Genomic DNA, 13,868 nt, shown 5'->3' with positions numbered 1-13,868 from the left:
CGTTTCTCGTCTCACAGAAAAGATATCGAGAAAGAGAAAGAGAGAGAGAGAGAGAGAGAGAGAGAGAGAGAGAGAGAGATTCGGCAAATGTTTACGCTCCTTCGAGAGTCCATAGTGATCCACTTGAAATCGGAGCAGGCCACAATGGCATTTGCGATGTAATCCTACCCGATTATTTTGTCATCCTCTTCGCAACGCGCTGCGCGCCTCTGTTGTCGCTCGATCCAAGAAAAGAGTTTAACTCGAAACTAAATATTTTATCGCATCGTATCTCTTTTGTACCGTAAAAAGAAAGTAATCTCTTTTGTAGTTCGCGTAAAGCATTTAAAGCATTCCGCGGAGAGATAACTATTTCGGTAAATATTTGACCGCTCGCTCTTCCGAAATCATTTGAGGATATACGGGACCAAGATGGGAAGATAAGGGGCAAATAAAGGGTGCGCATCCCCGAGAAACCCAACTAAGTTCATCAAAGCCACTCTCGCCAATCGATATTTGTCGAGAGCTAAGGTGAATTATAAATCGGACCGAGTCTTCCGACTTCGAGTCTCTCTCTCCTCGAACGTCATGAAATATGTAAGTCGTCTTAGAGAGTAGTTTCGATCCGACGCGGCGTCGTCGGAGAGAAGGAACGAGCGTTAAAATGGAATTAACACCCCCGTCCGCTTTAAAGTCCCGGGTGGGAATCCACCCTAAACTAATCGCGATGATCATCCGACCTTTCACGTTCGGAAGGACTTGGCATATCCTTGAAGCGTTTTCCCTTCTCGTATATGGTTCTTCGATAATAAATATTATTATCCAGAGACTGAAAATGTATATTGCAAAGCGAAATTGCGATGTCTTATAAACTTTTTATTATCTACGCTAACTATGCGTATATCCATGTCGACGGAATCACTCGGATAAAATAATTGCGGGCCAGATCTCTCCTTCCGTTGAAATCGCTTTAAATCCATAACCGCTAACGATAAGCCGCGTCTCATTAGCGTTTACGCGAACGCTGTTCCGCGGCGCATTTTACGATTCTAATGATGGCCAGCTTGTTGGATCGAAACGCGGAGCTACTCTAATAAAATAAATCATGCGCGGTGGAGAGAGACCGGTGCTGCGAACAGCGCTGCCGGTTCAAATTAATCCCATTGTGCCTGGATTTGGTCGGGGCGCCAATTAAACGGATTATTATCGTCGCTACCGTCATTACTTTTTGTAAAAAACACTCCGCCGATTCGAACAAATCGCAAAATTTTAGATCGCTCTTTCTCTCGAAAATTAGACTACCTCTCATTACGCAACATTAGATTTGGCTTTTTAAACATTTTCACATTTTTAAAAAGAATTCATAGTATATATATAAATTTAATAGATAAATATATATAATGGTTTTTGCAATAATAAACTCAATCCTCAATAGAGAGAGAACATAATATTCTTCAACATTATATACAAAAATATACCTACATATACAAAACGTGATAGACGTGAATTTAAAAAAAAAGAGAGAAATTGTATATGTATAGATGCATTTATAAATTTTTGAAAAAATTGAAAGAGCAAACATTAGAGATACATACTATTATATTTTATTTTTTCTAGTTATTTTATATCCGTTTTAAAAGTATTCCTATAATTACACGCATACTGAAAATGTGCGTTCTATCGCAATATTAATCGATAAATTCCTCGTGCTTGGACCATCTAATCTAACTAGATGGTACCAAACAAGCTGCTCAGACACGTCGTCCCGTCTAATTCAAGCAAACCGCTCTCCAACCCGCGTCACCGAAATCTCGCTTCCACCCCTACGACGCGTGTCCCTGCGAATTCCCGACTACCACAGTTGGGAAATACATGGTGGGTCGTGGCGAAGATGGCTACCGGAAATTGCTGGGTGACCTTACTTAGGAGTTGGCGCTAGAACTTAAAGGGACGAAGGGCCGTCGAAGGGTTATCGCATCGCCCAAGGCGCGGGCAGGGCACGAGCATTAATGAGGCAATACCCAGAGAGAGAGAGAATCCAACTCCGTTCCATCCCGACTCGATGAGCCATCCCGGATTACATTGTCTTCGACCTTACTTGATTATGAGATAGTCTCTGATATCCTCGTAACACGATTTCGTATATATATATATATATATATATATATATATATATATATATATATATATATATATATAATAGCGCGGTTAATTCGGAAAAGTTTCGTTGCGATATTCGCGAGATGTTAAAAATCTATAAATAATTATTTATTATACTAAAATCCTACTGCGAACGCGTGTTTCAAATAAATCATATTTTAGCGATATAACAACAGCTGTATGATAAGCAAAAATATATTTGACATCTCAATTCGACGACGGCTATCGAATTCCTAAACTACATCAGTAGCACGTGTCACTCATCTCACACTAAAATTGTTCAATCAGGATTTGTCACGTAGTGCCGATGTTCCACACACATATCGCGTTCCCTCTCTTTCTCTATATTCGCCTCGATCGTGCCTTCGTTCCGCATCTACTCCGCATGGGGTCCGTAACAATACTAGGTAAGGGGCTGCAAGCAATAATGCCCCGGGGCATCGATCATGCAACACGAATGCAAGCGGACGTTTATTATTTTATCTATCTATATATATATATATATATATAATTTCCAAAACAAGACCAACTATCTTCGAATCAACTTTTAAACCTTTTGTACATTTCCCAATGCAACGCGATAAGATATATAGACTATACTATTTTTATTTTAATAGACTATTGCGACATAGGTCTGATAAATTTGAACGGAAGTGAACGTATCCAAATTTTTAAAACTGCCACGAGAAAAACTCTATACCCGTACGAAATCAAACTGATGGAAGTCCACGCAAATCCGGATAGATTGAAATAAAAATCCTATCTTCATCTATCGGGCTGTATGGGACTTTACATACCGGGTCCTATTCCATGTCGCCCAGAATTTTATAGCGACGTATTTTTCGTTGAATATTAAACAGCGGAGTGCGAATTTAAGGGAGCGTGTTGACGAAAATTCCAACCGCGATTGAAATCGGTATGACCGCGGTCACAAAATCGCTTGAAACAAGCGTGTATATACGTGACTTTAATCATCCGCCCGATAAAAAATCTCGAAACTCATCGAAAATCGTCGGAGTGCAGTAACGTCCAAAACTTTGCGTTTTTAACTACAACACGCGGATGCGAGGCGGAATATAGCGTATCTCCGCCATCGATATATATACATATATATATATATATATATATATGCACTACAAAGATTTCACGTGTGCTATTTTGGTGAGCGCAAATGTGTCCGTTTGTACATGCGTGGGTAAATTGCGCGCGTGTACGAGGGTGCGTAACAGCGTCCCCGAAGGGTGCGTCCCGTACACGTGACGCCTGATTCATACACAGACTGCTACGGAATCAATTTGTAATCTTGACTCGAATTAAGGACAGCGGGAGATGACGGAGAGGAGAAAGGAAGGGACAGGACAGAGGAAGAGATGGGAAGGGGAAAGTTGGAACGTGCAGAGACAGAGAGAGAGCGATATAGATGAAGATACGTTTATTGGTAAGCGAGTCTGGCATTCGGTCCGAGAATGCGCCACGGGTAATACTGGAATCCCGACTGTCTCGTGTGTGTTGAGGGCATTATAGTCGGGTTGTAGGTTATTAGGTGCGCCGACTAATAGGCATCGATATAGCGTATTAATGGCAGGTAACCGAACGGTGATAATGGGTATCAAAGGTATCTCGCAGAGCGATGCGGCACGATGGGGCGCGCGAACGCACACCCACCACATGCGCGCGAGGGGCTTTTACTTGCCGCGTTTTATGGAAAAATATGGAATAATGCTATTAGCCTGACGCAATCCGGATCCGCGCGTCCCTAATGCGTGTTTGCGTTTTTTTTCGGACGGAGAGCCGAGAAACTTCCATCAGCCGGAGCACAGTTCAACATAAATCCGCGAAAAATGTGTAACATTGTCGGGAAACGTGAAATTTTGAGTTAGTCGCCCCAGACAAGTAAAAGTAAACGAAAGAAAAACTGAAAATCTATTAACCATCCCCCAGTCAGACTGCAATGTCAAACGTTTTTGGCGTCGCGTCGTGCGGAGCATAAGAATCGCGCGAACTCGCAATTTTTCCGCCGGGGCTTTGCAAACGGAAAGAGAGAAAGCGCTGTAAGATCGTACATAACACCCCTTTGTCGTGCCGCGCCAAACTTAACGTACGAGTGCGCTTCTGACGAGAGGAGAACTCGCGAAAAAGAGCCGTGCTAAAACAAAAGGGCGTAGCGTGGTGACGGCAAGCGGGCGAGGATGAGCGCAGGGGCAGAAAATGATCGGGGCAAACGAAAACGGAAACAAAAGCGACGCGGGGGCGATACGCAGTATGGCGACGCTTCCGGCTCGCTCACCGCACACAATGCACTCCTCTCGTGTTAACTTGCGTGCCTCGTCGCGCATCTCTTCTCTCCACCCGTTACACAGTCTCCGCGTATCTCTCAGCTATTTTCTCGGAGAGGCATCTTCATTCCCGCCAAATTCCGCGATGTGTTACGTAAGCTACCGTTAAAAGGGCCGCATCTTCAAGGGACCGTCTCTCTTTTCGCGATTACTTTATTCCGACAAAAAAAAAAGAATCCTCCATTTGCATGATTGTAATTAGATTTATCAACGATAATTGATGCTAATAATCACAATGTTAACAATCTCTTACAGAATTCGAGCCATGAAATCATAATAACGCCTCACATGACGCGAGTTGCTTTATAGTCTTTGACACGGCAGGCACTAGACAATATTAAACCAGGCTCCGATGGCTCTTTTGCTGGGCACTGACAAGGAAACGGAAACCTAACGTGCCGAGATGTTTTAAGAAATTAGTCCTCATTGTTGCGTGAGTCGACAAAATGACACAATCTTACGACTCGCCGAGAGTGGCGCTATTATAATTACTTGTCACAGTCGGTTCTCTGTTACGCGACAATACCGAGTTAACGCTCAAAGCTTTCGTCTTTTCGCGACACGTCAAGCGCCATTAGTTGCGGAAATATGCCAACTGTATGTGTCGAAATGTGTAATAAATTAAAACTACAAAAGAGTCGGAATATTGATACGAATTTAAAGCTTAATTTTATAATTGTATAACACGGATGAAATAAAATGAAATAAAAAATTATATAACCGTACATTTTTTCAAACTAAATACAAAAATTTACAAAGCAAAACTTATTCAGAATGGTGGTGTTTTATTTCTCCATTTTTCCAATTAATTTAAATACAATATGAGAAAACGTCGATAAACAATTCTAAATCATTTTTAATCGAAAAAAAGTAGGGTTAATTCAGGATTCTTCCTCGAATTGCAAAAGCATCGCGAATTTTATGGCGACTTGCTCAAGAACAAAGTTGTATGTGATGAAAAAAATAAAGATATAAAAGAAGCTTCTATCTAAAATTCTTCTGTTATTAACGAACCGTGCCGAAATGTGTAATACATTAAAATTACAAAAGAGTTTAAATATATATAAATATTGACACGAATTTAAAGTTTAATTTTTTTATTGTAACCCAGATAAAATGAAACCGAAAGTTATGTATATAAGCATACATTTGTCAAACTGAATACAAAAATTGACAAAGAAATATTTATTCACAATGTTCTGGCAGTTCTTCATTTTTCTACTTCTGACACGATATGAAAAAAACGTCAGAAAACAATTTAAAAAGAAATAAATAAATCAAAGAAAAAATAGGGTTAATTCAATATTCGACCCCCCAAGCAGAAGAATCGCATTTTATGTGACTCGTTCAAGGCTAAACTTATACACGGTAACTTAAAAGTGAAAGCGGCAAAATAATGAGGGTACAGAAAGGCTTTATCCAAAACTCTTTCTACGTTATTATCGAACAATTGTCCTGAGAACTATTGGAAGGATGCAGCCCGATTATAGTAACCACTAAAATTTATGACATACGTTACAAAGCTATCATGCCACAAGCGGGAGTACAAAAGTGGGAAAAAAGACGAGCAATTTGGTATCCTGGAACAATCGTGTAAAACGCGTAAAGCAAACATTTTCGCACACGCACAAAAACTCAACGCGCATAAAACACACTGTTCATTTATTATCTCTCGCAAAATATATCCATTTTAATGGACTACAAATTAGCACGTTTGTATTATATGCGTTATCTTCCATATACCTACACATTTAAACCGATGTCATATCTAAAGCAGATATTTATAAAAGTCAACACTCAAGTCATAGAATTTGACCAACGTGATATTGGAGCTTCGTACTAAAAATTGAAGCTAGTGTTATAATATAATTCTGATATTTAATTTCTCTGATACTACAAGAACGAAAAAAGGGGATAGTAGCCTGTCGTTTAATACGCATTTCCAATCTTTGCGAATAAATACTGATATTATTTTATAACAAAAGTACAACCGCAAAACATTTTTTTGTAACTTAACGTTTATCTAACTTGTAATTTCTAAAAGTAATAATTTCTTATATAGAATTATGATAAGTTTCTTTGCAATTATTTGAACAAGTAATATATTTTAGTTTACTTCATATACACACATAAATAACAATAAATTTTTTTAATTTGCGTTAAGAGATTTTATTGTACGAAAATGAATTATATATAACAAAAAAACATGTCCGTGTTATTTTTTTTAATATAAAATAAAAAACTAAAAGACTCTATTAAAATACGAAAACACACCTGTACAATAAAACAATTACATATGATCAACATAAGTCAAATGGATTGTGATAGATTGGATTGCAATTTTCTTTTAATTTTAGAAAAGTAGTTTTTTTTTAAGATAATAATCATTTAAGTAGAGCAAATATACGTAATAATTTTACGTATAATATTTGAAGACTTTGAAAATGATAAAATTAAAAATTTTCGTCATAATTTGACTAAAAAATTTAATTTGTTGCATTCGATATACGCGATATTAATGACTACAATTTGCATCATTGATGAGGTAGAAAGATGATATTTTTTTTCAACATACTATTTATAATATAATAAATGATCAAAATAATTTCAGCGAGAAATATTTTTTGCAATACTTTAAAACTATGCATTTGATTTAATAATCGAAATAATAATTTGATTTAATAACGAATTAATTCTCTATTATTTCTCGAAGAACATGGTATCTAATAATATTTGGATAAACGTTATATTAAATCTTCATAAAGTAATTTGATTTTACGTATAAACATGAAAGCGCGTGTGAAATTTATTCGTGTATAAGAGATCAGGATTTTTCTGTTCCTCTGTATCACATTATCTGTAATTACATGCCAGTTAATTTTTCTTTTTTCTTTGTCATATTATCTTTAACATGTATTTATTTTTTACGTGTATACATATACAGAGTACTGCGGGAATTAATTTCAATCAGAATTTTTTAATACGTATTGAAATTCAAAAATCGACACTAATAAAACACCTTTGAAAATGTAGTATGTATATTCTTTAAAGAAATATATCACAGAAATACCGCAGACTAGATCGTATATGTCAGAAAATAACATTTAAAATTGAAACACATGTTCAACCTTTTTTTCTACATACTCATCTGTTTTTGTTTGACAAAGGACAACCATCAGTATAGGAATTGCATATAAATAGGCATATGTATACATAAATTTTAACGATTTATTTACGACAAAATGATTTGTAAAAATATATTAAACTTTACTCTTAAAAAATGATCGTTAAAATGAATTTATGAAAATCTTGAAAATTATGCAAACATTGTGCAAACATGACATGGAAAATTTCGAAATAAACTATTAAATTAATGGACACATAATATAAAAACGCTTGATGTATATGTGAGAAAAACAAGAACATGTAGGTAATATTTAGATATTTCGGTCAAGCTTCTTTGTAATTTCAGTTTAAAAAAAAAAAAAAAAAAAACCGACTATATAGTACTGACAAGATTTATTACGAGGGAGACCGCCAGTCGCTCTTTTCGTTAATTTTTGTAAAGACCAAGTTCAATTTTAACTCTTAACAATTAGTTTTCAGTTCAACTCTTTTCAATATTTCAACTCTTTTATATGTAAATCTTGAAAAGACAGGTCATAACCATAAACATAAATCTCAAGAAACAATTAATCTTTTTAAGTTTCAGGGTTATGCGTTTATATTACATGCCACAAAGATTCATTAAATAAAAATGGAAATGAAATAAAAATCAATTTCATTTTAAGAACACTATTTATAATACAGAACAAAATAAAATTAAATTTAATGAAATAAATCGACTTCTAGAATGCAGCTTTAATAATTGTTTAGATAGTCATCAATCTCGTGAAATCAAGACATATTGTATACTCATTGTCATATGTTCGTATGCGTGTGCATGTGTGTAATATTTTCGTATAAAAATATTCAAGTTCGGTTAATTAAATTTTCTTTAACTTTTGCATAAAATATAAATGAAATAAAAATTTTTTAAAAATATGAATTCTCATAGAGATGTGAAACGATTTGTTCCTGAGACTGCAATAGATAAAATACTAGATACTTTTTTCAACATTCTAAAATTAGATGTACAAATAATATTTCGGAAAAATACATCGCGTATACGAGTACTCGTAAGATTTACAAAGGAAATATAACACACACAAAAGATTCGTCGGTTCACCGCTTGGGCAAGATGCATTAGCCTTGGAGGTCAAGAAACGCGTGCAGCTGTCGGAGGAGTCGGGTCGCAGAGATCGCTCGCTAGTGGTGGGGTAGTTCGAACACGTGCGCGTGAGAATTTACGTCGTCACGTAAGCGTGAGCACGTAGGTGGCTCGGTAGGTGGAAAGGTAGCGACGGGGCCAGCATGACGAGGAGAGCAGAACACGAGAAGGCAGAGAGACCGAAGGAGGGAGACAGGTGAAACGGGGTAGAAAGAGAGAGAGATGAATAAGAGACGGAGTAGCGAGTGGGAGCGAGAAAGAGCTCGAGTGGATATGTTAAGGAAGAGCAGAGGCGCCAAGCCACCCTTGGCAAGCCAGGCAGCAGGCAGGCAGCCCCTTTCGCAAAGCACCCCCTAAGCCTGGTTAGGGGCGAAGGCGGCGAGCCGCGGAGGCCACAACACGACCGCCGTCCTCATTGGTCGACGCGCTTGTCCTGGGTGGGGCTCCGGAAAAATTGGAGGGGAGAAAAATCCCCCCTAAATAGCTGTGGCTACGGCCACGAAAAACTAGAATCCGCTCAGCCGGCATCGAGTGCGCGTCGGTACGATTTATTTTACGAGTCCGCGGTGCGAAGTTGCGATCGAAACATCAACTCGAATCTGGAGCACGGATGAACTTACTTCGTTGAGAGAGAAAGGGGGCACAAAGAGATCATTTGCGTTTATCGTGATTATCGTTTTTCTGCAAACGTGAGAGCAGTGAATTATGAGAAGAGCAGTGATCGATCGTGTTCGCCGTTCATTAGTGATTGCACGTTCAAATTCGTGAAAAAATCATTGAATTTCTCTTTTTTTTTTTTTTTTCTTGAACTTTTCGTTTAATTTGAGAAAAAATGCATCTACCGGATGGTCCGGTGGCGATGGAAACCTACAAGGCAATCTACGAAGCTCTCAGAACCTGTCACGGGGATTTGGTGCAGACTGGAAGTCCCTCCATCCTATGTTCTACACTGCCGTCCCACTGGAGATCAAACAAGTCTCTTCCGGTAGCGTTCAAGGTCATATCGTTGGACGAGGTCACCGACGGCACCGTGGTTACCATTAGGGCTGGCAACGACGAGAACTGTTTTGGTGAACTACGAAATTCTACGGCCGTCATGAAGAATCAAATCGCCAAGTTCAATGATCTAAGATTCGTCGGGCGCAGTGGAAGAGGTGAGTCGAGCATTTGTACACGGTCATAAACATAAGTTCTCTATATATACGCTAAACTTTAAGGATTAGATTCCGCTTTTATTTCAGGAAAATCCTTCTCGCTGACGATCCAGATCAGTTCGATGCCGAACCAAATTGCAACGTATGCTAAAGCCATCAAGGTCACAGTAGACGGACCACGCGAGCCAAGATCTAAGTCGAGTAAGTCGATATAAACAACATAATATTTACAATTTTATCATAATCGTAACTATCGATCAATCTTACGACGACTATGTCGAAAAACAAAATCTTATACACACAAACAACGCGCATGTTGATAATGTAATATTTCAAAATTTTCAATTAATTTACTCCTCTCAATTTTTCTCTCTCTCTTTCCTTTTTAAAGAATACACGTCCGCGAAGAGAAAGGGACTATGTTTACGTACAAATACAATAAACGATAATTAATCCCGAAACGCGATTAGAGTCAGAGAACGAGGGGGGAGGTGGGGAAGAGGAGCGGCGGTTATCGGTGTGTTTTCGGTCGGCAGCCGAAAAGTCGTCGGAAGCTCCGTGACCACCGCGGAATCCGCAAACGAGGCCTCGCGGGCGTTTAATAATTCGGCGTATATCTGGCGGACCTCAAACCGCGAGGTGGTGGCGGTTGGCGCTGAAACGGTGCCCGAGCCCTCGACGCCGAGCGTCGGCGGGCTCTCGCACGTGCACATGAACGAATGAGCGAGCGAGCGCGCGCACATGCACATATGCACCGCGCAAGAGCGTATACGGCGACATAACACGAGGAGGGTAACACAGTCAAACGATTCCTCCCTTGGCAGCGTGTCAAAATCCGCGACAGAGAGAGAGAGAGATCAAGATCTTCGTCGGCGTTGCATTCTTCTTCCGAGCTCTATATTCGCGTTTATTTTCCCTGAAACCGGCCGCCGGTTGGTCGCCGCGGCGCATCAAGTCCAACTGTTTATCAGCCGGTGCCCGAGAAAGGGAAGAAGACACGGACAGGGGAAGGGAGACGTCGGGGGAGATAGACGTCTGCAAAAGAAGCCGCGTTTACGCGTTTGTTTATCGCACCGCATATGGCGGTAGCATGTGCCGCGCCACGAAAACCCGCCGCGCCACGTCGTAATAATGGATTTTATGCCACGCTCGTATAAACAGAGATACACTAGCTGCTGTGCTCCTCTCCGGATCGCCCGGATTGAAGCGCCGTTAATCTTCGCTTTTATAGGTCTTGGGTTCCTTCTTTCTGGTGTTTGTCGGTTCGTTAGCCCGCGTCACCGAGACTTTATCTCTTCGAAGCGGCAGGGATCATGTAACGGTTTCACAAGTCGGTCTATAACTTTTATTTTTTGCAGATTTATAATCTGTACGTATAGCCGCCGATATAAACTGCGAAAGAGAGAGAGAGAGTCTTTAACAAATCTATCTCGCGTAGATCGCGCGAACGATGGAATTGATTTTTGATCGAAAATAATTAGCGTAATAAATTTGTAATCGCGATTCATCCCTGCGATTTATTTTACAGATTATCAATATGGTCCCGGATTTCCCCCATTGGGTGCCATACTCAACCCCTGGTTGGATACCACATATATCACACAGGCCTGGCATTTGCAGCATCCTGCTCTAATTAAAGGTAAAGTCGCGTTGCAAAAAAAACAAAGAGAAAAATAAATGCGGGGGAAAAAATATTAGTCGGTGTATCGCGAACGCGAAGAAAAAGTGTGGAAAGAGGAGCGCTTACGAGAGAATCCGCGTTATCGATTTCGTCGAGTCCGCGACGCCTGCCGATGATTCATACCCCCGTGAGCTGGACCGAGGGGTGAGTCTGAGTTCTCTTTTCCCACAGCGAACCCCTCTAACGCTCTCTCCTCGCCCTGCCTGCTCCTCTCCACGCGCGTATGTCCCGTTTCGTCGTTGAAACAACAATGCGACTTATACAACGCTACGTTTTCGCCCCCGCGAACACGATCAGTCGAGATTAACCGATTTTATCTCTCTCCGTCTCTCTTTCTCTCTCTTCATCAGGAGCGATGCCAATACCACCGCCGGATCTGTTCAATCCGGGCTTTCCGCCGGTTTTCTCGCCGTATACGTTCGATCACATCAAATATTCGGAATACGCCCTGACGTCTGGCGCGACGATGACAACCGCCTCGACGCCAGCAACGGCCGGCCTTCTGAGGACCAGCCCGTCCAGATCGCCATCCAGTGGCAACACGTCCAGCAACGACTCCCCTGTCGAGGAGGTCCGAAGTGCCTTCGTGCCCCTTCGAATCAACCCTCTGCCGCCGAGCACGTCCGCGTCGTCGTCGTCGCCACCGCAGGACAAAAACACGAAGAAGCCGATCGAAGGCGTGAGAAACGAACTGAAGGCGCCGACCACGCTCATCTCCCAGAGGCTATCGCAATCGGAAAGGAGTCCGTCGCCGACGAAACCATCCACGAAACCGGTCTGGAGGCCGTACTCGAAGCCGTAGGGTCCAGGACAAACTCGTGCGACAATGACAATTCAAGTCCCGAAAGGCTAGTGATGAGAGATTTATTCGTCTTCGTGTTTTAATAAGCGACGCATCTCTGATATTACGAGGACTGCAGATTTTAGCTCGGAAACAAATGGCGAAATTTTCTTAGTGGATCGTACTCCGAAGTGTTTTAGCGAGTGTGCGTTTCTCTCTTCGGTTTTACGAAGGTAGAAAGCTATAAGAGGTCATTTAAGTATAAAAAGCACTGTTCAGAATTTTTCATTAATTTTATTAACGAACCTGAATTTATTAATACTTAGAAATTTATAAAATTCGTCATGAATTCTATAAATTTAAACAAATGTATACACATCCGAAAACGAATTGTATATAACCGTGTATATAGTTCGTGGACAATAAAATAGTTATAAAGAGATAAGAATTTATCTGCATTCGTGTGTTCATGGAATTTTATGTGTAAGTATAAATGAGTGTGAATGAGTGATGAAAGAGAGACAGAGACCAAAAGACAAAGATATCGATATTATTTATAAGAAAGATTTACTGTAAACAGAGATGGTATATAATATAGAGATGCAACGCGAGAGAAGAATAAAATCGAGATCTATACGTCTAAACAGTCTGTCATTTAATCTCACCTCTATTTTCACCACCTTTTTCATCAAATTTAATTTAATCGATCGATCACTATTATTCATAGATCCTACATACATATAAATATCTATATACGAATGATCGATATCGACGCGCGCGCGCGCGCGCGCGAAAATCTATTCTCAAAAGTGTCGAGAAAGTATCGTCAAATAGTTCGAGCAGAAAGGAAGAATATGAAAGAAAGCGGAACGCGTCGTGCTGCTGCAAGAGGGATCCATATTTTTTTTTTTTTTTTTCGGTCGCGATTTAAATCTGAATGGTCGTACCGCCGCGCAATCGTTCCGTCTCTTTCGTGTGTGCGTAGGGGATCCCATACGGCGAACACAAGGGTGGAGAATGGTTTATATCGAGGGGATCTGCGTGAGATCTGTATTAGTACCTATAGAAGCTCGAGATATCAGCGGTTCTCAAGTATGTCGAAAATAAATCCGACGAGTCAGGGGTTCTTCGGCGTTCGATCGCCGAAATCGGCACGAATCACTTACTTCTAGAAATTCCTATTTTTTGCGAATAATTATAAATTATTTCGAGTGCTGCGCATAAAAAAAAAAATGAGACTGTCGCGCGATAGATAACGTTCGCTTTATTCAACGAGAGACGTCGTCTCGCGTGACGCGAAATGCCCGTCGGGATTGTGTCCCTGCATCACGCTGAAACATGACCTGGGGTAAGGGATAGTTTTTTTTCTGAATTGTTCCGGTCGTGTTTGTCAACTGGTGCACAGAGCACGAGTGCAGTTAATTTCGGTGACGTCGAATAACTCAATTTTCGCATTCCGGTTGCAGGTGCGACGTATGCACGCGCTGTCACCGATACACACATATAC

The 13,868-nt window shown here is 40.3% G+C and overlaps 2 protein-coding genes across 4 annotated transcripts in view; one reads left to right on the top strand and one right to left on the bottom strand.

Annotated features, from left to right (window-relative positions):
- Positions 1 to 13,868, bottom strand: part of LOC114938928 (uncharacterized) — an 85,708-nt gene that overhangs the window by 34,105 nt on the left and 37,735 nt on the right. The gene's annotated exons all lie outside the window — the stretch shown is intronic.
- On the top strand, positions 8,568 to 13,005 carry LOC114938930 (uncharacterized). 2 transcript variants are annotated; one of them, XM_029313093.2, is made up of 4 exons: positions 8,568 to 9,899; positions 9,969 to 10,100; positions 11,428 to 11,538; positions 11,931 to 13,005. In XM_029313093.2, exons 1-4 carry the CDS (start codon positions 9,578 to 9,580, stop codon positions 12,380 to 12,382), a joined length of 1,017 nt encoding a protein of 338 aa, XP_029168926.1. In that variant the 5' UTR covers positions 8,568 to 9,577; the 3' UTR covers positions 12,383 to 13,005. The 2 variants fall into 2 exon arrangements, with proteins under 2 accessions (XP_029168926.1, XP_029168927.1); XM_029313094.2 differs by having other exon boundaries at positions 8,573 to 9,899; positions 9,987 to 10,100.

Source organism: Nylanderia fulva, unplaced genomic scaffold (genome assembly GCF_048542155.1).
Source record: "Nylanderia fulva isolate GAGA-0341 unplaced genomic scaffold, ASM4854215v1 Scaffold26, whole genome shotgun sequence".
Lineage (NCBI taxonomy): Eukaryota > Metazoa > Arthropoda > Insecta > Hymenoptera > Formicidae > Nylanderia > Nylanderia fulva.
Note: the sequence above shows the minus strand (reverse complement) of the source record. Positions and strands in the feature narration are given on the sequence as shown.